Source organism: Vombatus ursinus, unplaced genomic scaffold (assembly GCF_900497805.2).
Source record: "Vombatus ursinus unplaced genomic scaffold, bare-nosed wombat genome assembly UNPS02012758.1, whole genome shotgun sequence".
Classification (NCBI taxonomy): domain Eukaryota; kingdom Metazoa; phylum Chordata; class Mammalia; order Diprotodontia; family Vombatidae; genus Vombatus; species Vombatus ursinus.
In genome coordinates this window covers 28,785-38,546 of record NW_020952536.1, presented here as the reverse complement: position 1 = coordinate 38,546, position 9,762 = coordinate 28,785, and the positions used below count along the sequence as shown (strand labels likewise).

At 46.6% G+C, this 9,762-nt stretch overlaps 1 protein-coding gene across 1 annotated transcript; it reads right to left on the bottom strand.

The window, feature by feature from the left end:
* Positions 1–458: 458 nt before the first annotated feature.
* LOC114040144 (sialic acid-binding Ig-like lectin 12) lies at positions 459–8,570 on the bottom strand. The gene is made up of 6 exons (XM_027858141.1): positions 8,333–8,570; positions 7,462–7,746; positions 6,833–6,871; positions 6,467–6,739; positions 5,461–5,533; positions 459–684 (listed from the first exon to the last, which is right to left on the bottom strand). Exons 1-6 carry the CDS (start codon positions 8,568–8,570, stop codon positions 459–461), a joined length of 1,134 nt encoding a protein of 377 aa, XP_027713942.1.
* Between the last annotated feature and the right edge of the window lie 1,192 nt (positions 8,571–9,762).

Here is a 9,762-nt window from a genome sequence, read left to right as displayed (position 1 = left end):
ATGCTAAGGCTTGGGACCTAGTTGGTGCTGCTCTTAAGAGAAACAGAGAAGCTTAAGGGAAGGGGAGGCTTGGGGAAGGGGAGAATATAATGGGTTCTGATTTGAACAAGCTAGACTGGAGGTCCTAAGGGACATTCAAGTGGAGATGCCCAGCAGGAAGTTGATCATGTGGGGCTGGAATTAAAAAGAGAGAACAGGGTTGGGTATATGTGTGACCCATCGCCAGAGCCTTCCAGCTCTGACTTCTATGCTCTGTATCTCTCATTAAGTTTTGTTCATCTAATCACCACATAAGCTCTTGCCAGACAATGCCCTGTCCCATTTCTGTCTCCCCCATAGTGGCTAAGATCAATATACTTCTGCTGATGGATTCATCCTGACAGCATCTTCTTTCTCAAAGCAGAGCTCCATATTCTCCCTAATCTCAAGTAGTCCCCACCCTCCTTGCTCCAATCTCTTTATTTGAACTTGAGCTCTGAATACTCAGCGTCAGTGTCTTCAGGCTTGGGAATCTCTTGGGGCTTCTGGGCTTGGAAAGAGACAGAGGCATATTGTACCTGGTCCTCCCCTTCCTGTGAGCAAGAGTCCAGCGCAGGTGAGGGAATGTGCTCTAAGGAGTCTTGCTTCCCAGAATTCTCATAAAAAGAGCCATGAGGTCTTTGAGGTGGAGAATGCCTGCAGGAACTCAAAAGAGGAAAAAGCAAACAAAGTGGTCTCTCAGGGCCCTTCCAATTCTGCCAGTCTCTGTTCTCTATCACCTTTCTCCACCAACAGTCTATGTTTTGAGGACCTTTCTAGTTCTTACATTCTCCTTTCTATCTTCTACATGGCCCGTTATCTCTGACATTAGGGCCTATGTGTTCTGAGGTTTCTTCTTTTTGGGGCACTATATGTCCTCTATTCTAAGGTCCATTTCAACTCAATATTCTGTGTTCTATTTTCTAAGAGTCCTTGCAGCTTTGACATTATGTGTTCAACATTCTAAGATGTATTTCAAAGCTAATGTGCCACATTCTAAGTTGTATGGGACCTTCTTCTCTGATATTCTGCATTCTAAGAGTTCTGAGTCCTTCTAGAGGCAACTTTCTCAGTTCTAGTTTTTAAGGCCCCTTCTAGGTCTGCCTTCCTCACTTCTATCTCTCTCATCACAGGAGGTCTTCAAGAAGAGACTGGATGATTTTGCTTTAGGGGATTCTTCTCAGGCTTTCTCTGAGACCTCTTCTAAATCTGAGTTTCTGTGAGTCTCCTATAGGGGGAATCCTTGGGTTGGAAGAAGTGAAGGCTAAGATGTTACTTGTCTGCACATGGCAATGCCCAAGGTTAGAGTCTAACCCTTAATCAGGAACCAGGCAGTAGTGGAAGGGAGGCGGAGGAAAGAGAATAAGTATCCTTCCTTCTTTCTGTAAGTGACTTACCCAGAGTCACACAGCTAATAAGTATCTGAGGCTGGATTTGAACCCAGGTCCTCCTGACTCCAGGGCCAATGCTCTATCCACTGTGCCACCCAGCTGCCCTGGAAATAAGCATTTATATAACACCTACTATATGTGAGATACCATGCTAAGGGCTTTATAAATATCATCTCGTTTGATCCTCACAACAACCCTGTGAGGTAGATGCTATCATCCCATTTTACATTTGAGGAAACTGAGGCAAACAGAAGTTATATGACTTGCCCAGAGTCACATAGCTAGTAAGCATCTGAGGCTAGATTTGAACTCGAGGTTTCCTGACTCCAGGCCCAGTGCTCTAGCCACCAAGCCACTAGCGCTACAGTAGGAAGGCCATTACCCCAGGGAGGGATACAAACCAAAGATAACCCTCAAGACCCTTGATGAGACAAAACCTGAGGCTGAGTAGACAGCAGAGCCAGGGATGTGCTGGTAAATGTTTAACAACCAGCTCTTCAGGGAAAGAGGAGAGGCAGAGGGAGGGTAGACTTTAAAGTCTGATCTGCATTATTAAAATTTCTCCATTACTATCTTGACCCCAGACAATTAACAGAATCATAAATCAAATTCTGATTGTCATGCTTGTCAATTTCTGAGGTGTAAATGCTCCCACTTCAAATTTACCCATCAGTTTCCAGGGGCTGGCTCCATGCTGCTGCATGGAATTGACCCAAGAGTCTAGCTTCCTCATGGGTAAAACCTCTGCCTCATTGCTAGATCATTTCTATGATGTTGGCCTTCACTGTTTCTTGGGTAGGGATTGTCTTCCTGGAAGTGTAGTGGGCATACACTGGACATTGAATAAAGGCTAATTGAATAAATGAGTAAATAACTCACCCACTTCTTCAATCAATGACTATACCAGTCTTGGAGTCAGATGTTATGGGTCCAAACTCCAGCTGGGCTCATTGACTCCCTGTGACTTTAGACTTATTGTACTTAACTGTTCTGAACTCAGTTTCCTCATCTGCAAATGGAGAAAGTTGGCCTAGATTGAGGTTTCTTAATGTTGGGTCTATGAATTTTTTAAATATATTGACAACCGGTTTTCAATGTAATCGGTTTATTTTGTACTCCTATGTGTTTCATTTTATGCACTTAAAAATGTTATTCTGAGCAGGAGCCCACAGGCTTCACCAGACTGACTGCCCAAGGGGTCTGTGGCATAAAAGAAAGGGGAAGAGTCCCTGGCCTTTGTGGTCTTTAAGGTAGGTTTCACTTTTAAATCCCATGATTTACTGACCTTATGATTGGCCCTGTAGCGTGGTGCAAAGCAGACAACACTAGATGAAGACTTTCAGTCAGAAGACTTGGGCTCAGTTCTAAGCTCTGACACTTACCATCTGTTGGTCCTTGGGCAAATAGCTTTTCTTCTCTGGGCCTGATTTTCTTCAACTGTAAAGCAATTGGCATGGACTAGAAGATTTATAGGATCCTTCTAGCTCTATATTATCTGATCATAATTCCACTCCACCCCCACCCCCAAATAAACTCATTCTATTGACATTTAAGGCCCTTCTCAATCTGTCTCTCTAGTACCTTTCTGGCCAGATTTCATACTAGACCACTTCCCTTGCTCCCTGGACAGCTGTAGTAGGAAGAATGATGGGCTTGGAGTCGGAGAACCTATTTTTGAATCCTAACTTTTCCATGGTAAGCAGTGTGTCTCACACATGACCAGGGCATCTTGGAAGACTGCAATTGCAACGCGATTCAATAGCAATGATGGGGCAGCCAACAAAGCTGATGTAACTTGGACTGCATTAATGGGAGCCTCCCTTTCAGGTAGAGGGAAGTGATCTTATCTCTTCACATGGCCCCAGTCAGACCAGATCTCTGCCAGTGTGTCCAGTTCAATTTTACTTAGGACATTGCTAAGCTGGAGGGCATGAAGGGAGGGGAAATAGGCTTTGAGATGATGTCTTATGAGGACTGGGTGAAGGAACTGGGCATGTTTAACTTAGAGGAAAGAAGTCTGCTGGTAGGACTGAGACACGATAATGATGTTCAAGGACTGTCATGTGGAGGAAGGCATAGACTGTTTTTTTGGGGGACTCCAGAGCTCAGAATCAGGAGTAATGAGGGGAAATGACATAGAGATCAATACGGGCTGGATGTCAGGGAGGCCTACCCAATCACTAGAACTGTCCAATATGGAAGGTATTGTCCAATGTGGAGGGTGCTGTCCAATGTGGAAGGGGCTACCCTGGAAGGCAGTGGGTTCACCCTCATAGAGGTCTTTAAGTAGGAGCTGGAGGACCACTTGCTAGGTATGTAATGATGCTCAGTAAATGTTTATTGAATTGAATGGGATGGAAAGAACCCAAATCCATCCACTTAGGACCCACCTTCACATCTTTGACCAGTTATTCCTTTTCCATCAATCCACATCTTTTTCCTCTTTCAAAACTACACTCTAATACCCACACGTGGCTATCAGTCTCCACATATAAAATCTCTAGGGATGAGATAGGGTTAGTTTTATATCCCACTCATTCTCAATACAGCCAATATTATACACACTCTTACATAGTTGAGCTGGTGTTGGGATACTTATCTCATCAACTAGATTCCAAGTTCAGAGATTTTATGTTCTCAGTTTTCCTAGAAACGCTTTATAAGAATGAGAATGAAGAATAGTTGTATCATCCTAATATTCTATATCTCTATGGCCTCCAGGAAAATGGTAGAGACTGAGGGATGTGGGTCAGGATAACTCAGTGACTCACTTGTGGGTTGACAGAGGAGACATGTTCAGTTCTTGTCCCAGATGTTGCTGCCTCCAAGTCTCTCTTTGAAAGCTATCTCTTATGTATCTTTATTCTGAAACAAGTTCTGCCATGAATGAGTTTTAAAGTCACTTTCAGCTATTTCATTATGTCTTCTGTGTTTTAAATTATCATCCCACTCTGACTTTTTATTAACTGTTCTCTTTCATTTTTAAACTTTATTCACTGTTTTCTAATGTCCTTTCTCACTCTGATATTATGCGTTTGGTGTGTTATGACCTCTGTTGTTGTTCAATAGTTTTCCAGTCATATCTGACTTTCCATGATCCTATTTGGAGTTTCCTTAGCAAAGATACTTCTTCAAGTTATTTAACAAATGAGGAAATGGAAGCAAAAACAGGGTTAAGTGACTTGCTCAGGTTCACACAGCTAGGAAACATCTGAGGCCAGATTTGAACCATGAAGATGAATCTTCCTGATGAAGATCACTCTGGATCCAACTCCAGTGTTCTACCCTTTTTTTTTTACCTAGCTGCCCAAAAGTTTTGACCTCTGGCCACCTTATTATCTTGGTAATCTTGAGAATAACCAGCCCTGGTGCAGTGAAGTCCTAAGAGTTATTTGTTCATGTAAAGGCACTGCCAATGGGCAAAGCATCTCCTTTAGCTAAAACATCCGATTCTACCTTTCTGTTGGTAGATATGTCATTCTAAGCCCCAAATCCATCGGAGTTTTCTCCCTCCTGTAAGTCTTCTGTTGTTCCCTTCTTGCTCTGTCTATAGCTTCTTTCCCGCAGTTCCCCAGGGGAATCTCTAGTTCATGGCCACAACATCTAGGATATTTAAGATCCCCTGTTCTAAGGAGCATTTCAATTATGGTATTCCATGTTATATGCTCTCCTGGCTCTGACACAGCATGTTTTCTATCCTAATCTTGTATCTTCTACAGACCTTCCCAACTCCGACATCCCATGTTCTAAAGACCCTCCCAGCTTTAACATTCCTTTTTTTAAGGTCCCTTCTAGCTCTAACATTCTATGCCCTATGACCCTTCCCATTTCTGGCATTCTGTGTTCGAAGGTACTCCTCCTACCCACTCTGGTTATGATATTCTGGGTTCTACTGCACATTCCATCTTCCAAGGTTCTGCATTCATCCCTAATCTGGAAACTCACAGGCAGACTGCCACGTATGTGAAGAGCAGAGCAGTCATGAGGATTCCACACAGGGCTCCCCTAATCATCCATTTCAAGAAGTTGCAGGGACTGGAGGAGGCATTACCTGAGGAGAGATGCAGCCTGAGAGGAGCCATTTTCTCTTCCATCCTTCTTCCCTTCTGTCCCCTCACCCTGCTCTAGGGGTCCCAGAAATAAGTGGCTCCACTGTAGAGGCAGGTGCTTCCTGGTTTCCCAAGGGCTCCCCAGAACAATCCAGTGAGGTAGACCATGGAAGTCTCACTGCCCCCCAGACAATTAGTGAAATACGGGATTTCAATTTCAGTTCTGTTCTTTGCTAATCATTTTGATCTGAGCCAGGCCTTTAAGTGGTAACCAGTGAGAACTCTGCACAATAGTGTTGGCTTGTCTCCTTTGTATGACTTGGTATTTGAGTATGCAAAGGATCTCCAGACCCCACAGCCACAGTCAGTCTGGGCACTCGGAAAGGGAAACAGCAAACAAGCATTTATTAAATGACTACTGTTTCCAGGTCCTTTGTTAGGTGCCTTACAGGTGTTATTTCATTTGACCCAAACAACAAATCTGGGAGATTCATGTTATTATTATTCCCATTTTGCAGTTGAGGAAACTGAGGCAGACAAAGGTTAATGATTTGCTCACTTGAACTCAGGTCTTCCTGATTCCAGGCCCAGCATTCTATCCACTGCATCATCTATATGCTCTTTCCTTCCTTCCTTCCTTCTTTCCTTCTTTCCTTCTTTCCCTCCTTCACTCTTTCCTTTCCTCCTTCCTTCTTTCTTTCCTCCCTCTCTCCTATCTTCCTTTCTTCCTTCCTTCCCTCCTTCCTTCCTTCCTTCTTTCTTTCTTCCCTCCCTCTCTCCATTCCCTCCTTTCTTCCTTCCTCCCTTGGATTTCCTCTACAGATGAAGCAACCGAGTAAAGATGGGGTTAGCGGCTTGCCAAGCATCTCACAAATACTACATGACTGGCTACCAGGTCTTCACACTTAAAGACTTTCTTCCCTCCTCCACCTTCTCTGCTCTGGCTTCCCCTGAACTTGGCCCCTCAGAATTCTCTTGGCTTCCATCCAGGGGCCTCCCTCCCTTCACCTAGTACCAGTAGCAGGACACTGACACTCTGGGTCCCATGGTGGTTCCTCCCTTCACAGCAGATGCCAAGGCTGGGCATCAGGTTCTTGACCAGGATCAGACTGCTGATGGTCCAGCTCCTGGAGGTGCTGTATACCACAGGGAGGGTGTTGTCACTGCCATTCCTATGCACAATACTCTCTCCCATCCACCAGTGCAAGGAGGGAGGAGCCAGGTCTCCCTGGAGTGATCCCTCCTCTGCCCACAAGCAAGAGGGGCCAAGCATCCTTGGGGGGGTCTGTGGAAAGGGAGGGAAGATGAATCGGTGCAGTGTCCTCTCTCCCACCTGCAGGGCCCCAGGGGCCCTGTGCCTAGCCTGTTCCCACTAATAGTACACCAGGAGGTTCAGAGAGACATTGGGCAGGTCTAGTGGGTCCTATGTTCAGCAGATGGACCCTGCCATGGCCTCCCCTGACAGGGAGGGCAGTTCTAGGCTGAGGATCTGAGAGTCTAATGGCTGGGAGGAGCTCAGGTCTTGCCCTTCTGTGGCCCAGGGCCTGCTATTCATACTGTAGCCTGAGTGGAAGGACTTAGCCTCTAGAAGTAGGAGGAATGAAAAGTTTCCCCTGAATTCTGGCCTTGGAGAGAGAGTAGAAGATTGGGTTGATGGTCCTGTCTCTTCTTGGCTCCAGACCACCCTTCTGTCTACACCTGCCTCCTGCCAACTTCTCTGTCTTATTTCTCTGGGAAACACTCATATTCCTATTCTGAGGAAGGAAGTGACTGGCTCTTGGCTGGAGTCCCAAGCTCCATCTTCATAAATGGGATGACATTGGTACCTTCAATACCAGAACCCAGGACAGAAATAGGGCAGACCCAAGGATTTGCTTCCATAGACTCCACCTCTCCCCAACGTCTCAGGACCCAGGGACATATCCATGGACCTGACATTTCTCTTGTACCCTTCCTTCCTCTGGGACACCTGGGCATCATATTCACTCCTTCCCAGCACTCACAGGCAACCCTGAGCTGGGCAGTTGTCTCTGTGGTCACTCTGGCCTCTGGGAATGTCACCTGACAGGTGAGGTTAGCGCCATGGTTCTGTGCTTTGGGGGTGAAGAGGAGTTTGGAGGAGTTAAGATCTGGGGAGACAAATCCCTGGGAAGAGAGAGCAGAGCCAGTCCAGAGAAAGTTGGGGGGCATCCCCTCTCTACAGACTCCAGGAGCTATACAGGTCAGGGTCACTTGGTGTCCAGACTCCAGAAGATCTGGAATGGAGATCTCTGGTTTCTGTGTCAGATCTGGGGCAGAAAAGTTGAATGAATCAGGTGGCAAGGGGATAGGTTTTCATAATGTGTACCCTCAAGTGATGGCCTTGTGGTTTTGCCTTAGATGTCACAACAAGCCTTTCCTTGGTGTCCCCTCCCATGCCCTTACTCTCCATCCTTTGGAAGTCCCCACCATTCCCAGGGCCTCTTACCTCACCTAGGGGTCCTGTTTCCTCAAGCAGAGGACCCCACGGTGTGTCCACTCAGCTGAAAGCCTTGGGGCACTCCCTCCTACCTCACTAATGTGGCTATCCCTGGATGCCTCCCATGTATATTTGCAGCCCTGTCCCTGCTACCCAGGCATTTGTATCATCACCAGGCCCTGAAGAGCTCCCCTGTCTGGGGCCTTGTTTCTTTACAGAAAGGACTAGAATGTGTCCTTCCAGCCAAGAGCCTTATGACTCCCCCTCATGTATTACCAGCATACCTTGTCCTGACTCTTGTCCCCCACTTAGGCTTCCCATCACTCCCAGACATTCCTGAGACACTATCCTCACCTTCCATCTGGACAGACACCTTTTTTATACAAGTAACTGTAGCTCAGATCCACCTTCTCCACCCGGAATCAGTAATTCCCATGATCCTGCTTCTGGAATCTCAGGAATGCTCAGAAAGCAATTATCCTTCTGTAGGTCCCCAGTGAGGTGGAATTGGCCCCGGGCCCAGGGCAGGGCATTCCCCTGGAGGTCATTGGTAGCCACCAGTGTATTCTGGTCAATCCCCTGGAGCCAGTATCCATGGGCTGTGTTATTATTAGTGAATTGTTTGATGTAATGGAAGGAGCAGGGGAAACACATAGGCCCTCACTGTGTCTTGGACACAAATCTCTAATCCTGGATGTTGTTGAGAAAGGGACTCTGTAGGGAGGAAGAGAGAAAGACAGAGACATATATATATACATATACATACATACATACATACATACATACATATATATATATATATGTATATACATGTTTTCCATCTTCCCCTCCACCACTTCTATGGCTAATTCCCAACCCTCTGCCCAAGCTCTTCCCACCTCCTCTAGGCACCCTGAGCTCTAGCTCTGACCCCACTTACTACCCCAGAACAAGGGCAGGAGCATCCATGGAGAGATCTAGGGCTGATGAGGGACCACAACCCTTTCCAAGTTCAGCTCAGACTTGATAACACAGCCGCCTGGGAGGAAGGAGCCTATGAAGTATGTAAAAGGGGAACAGAAAAGGTGGGGAGGAAAGGACAGGAGAATTCTCAGATGATTGGGCCTGGTCCCCTCAATGCTTCCCCTCTCCTGAACCCTACTGGGAAGGCCTGGCCTGATGAAAGGGAAGTCAGGTATGTGGGGGAAAGGAACATGACCTGGGCAATGGAGGTGGGAGTGGGATGGGAGTGGGGGAGGAGCATCCACAGCACTTCCTCCTTCCCTGGCTCCTTCTTCTCAGTGGCCTAATGACCTCGGCCTCCCTTCCCTAAGAGGAGCTGAGGCCTGAGGAGTCAAAAACTAAAAAGAACATCCCTTTCTGATTTCATGTTCTCTTCGTTCCTGCTCTATACCCCCACCCAGTGTCTAATTGCACCTTTCCTGTGCCCTAACATTACCCTGTTACCAGCTCTCTCTTGGCCTCCAATGTGGGAGAAACTCAGGCCCTGGGGATGGTGGAGTAGGGGTCAGATCTGGGGATCAGGACCACCTTCCCCTGCCTCCTGCTGCCTCCTTACTGTACTCTCCTGGGCCATGCATACCTTCACTTGCTTCTCCATGTTGTGACATGGGCATCCTGGACTTCACAGGATACCATACTATCAAATGCCATGAGTCTGGACTTCCAAAGAGGACCTTGACCAGTCTAACCACCTGCCTTCTTCCACAGACCTCTCTCTAACCGCTGATGCTCTATCTTGATTCATTCTTCAGGGATTCTTTTATTCTCCCCCCCTTCATTATCTCCCCATGTCAATGATGCTGAATCTCAACTGTTGAAATGCAAACTGTGCTGCCCATCCCCA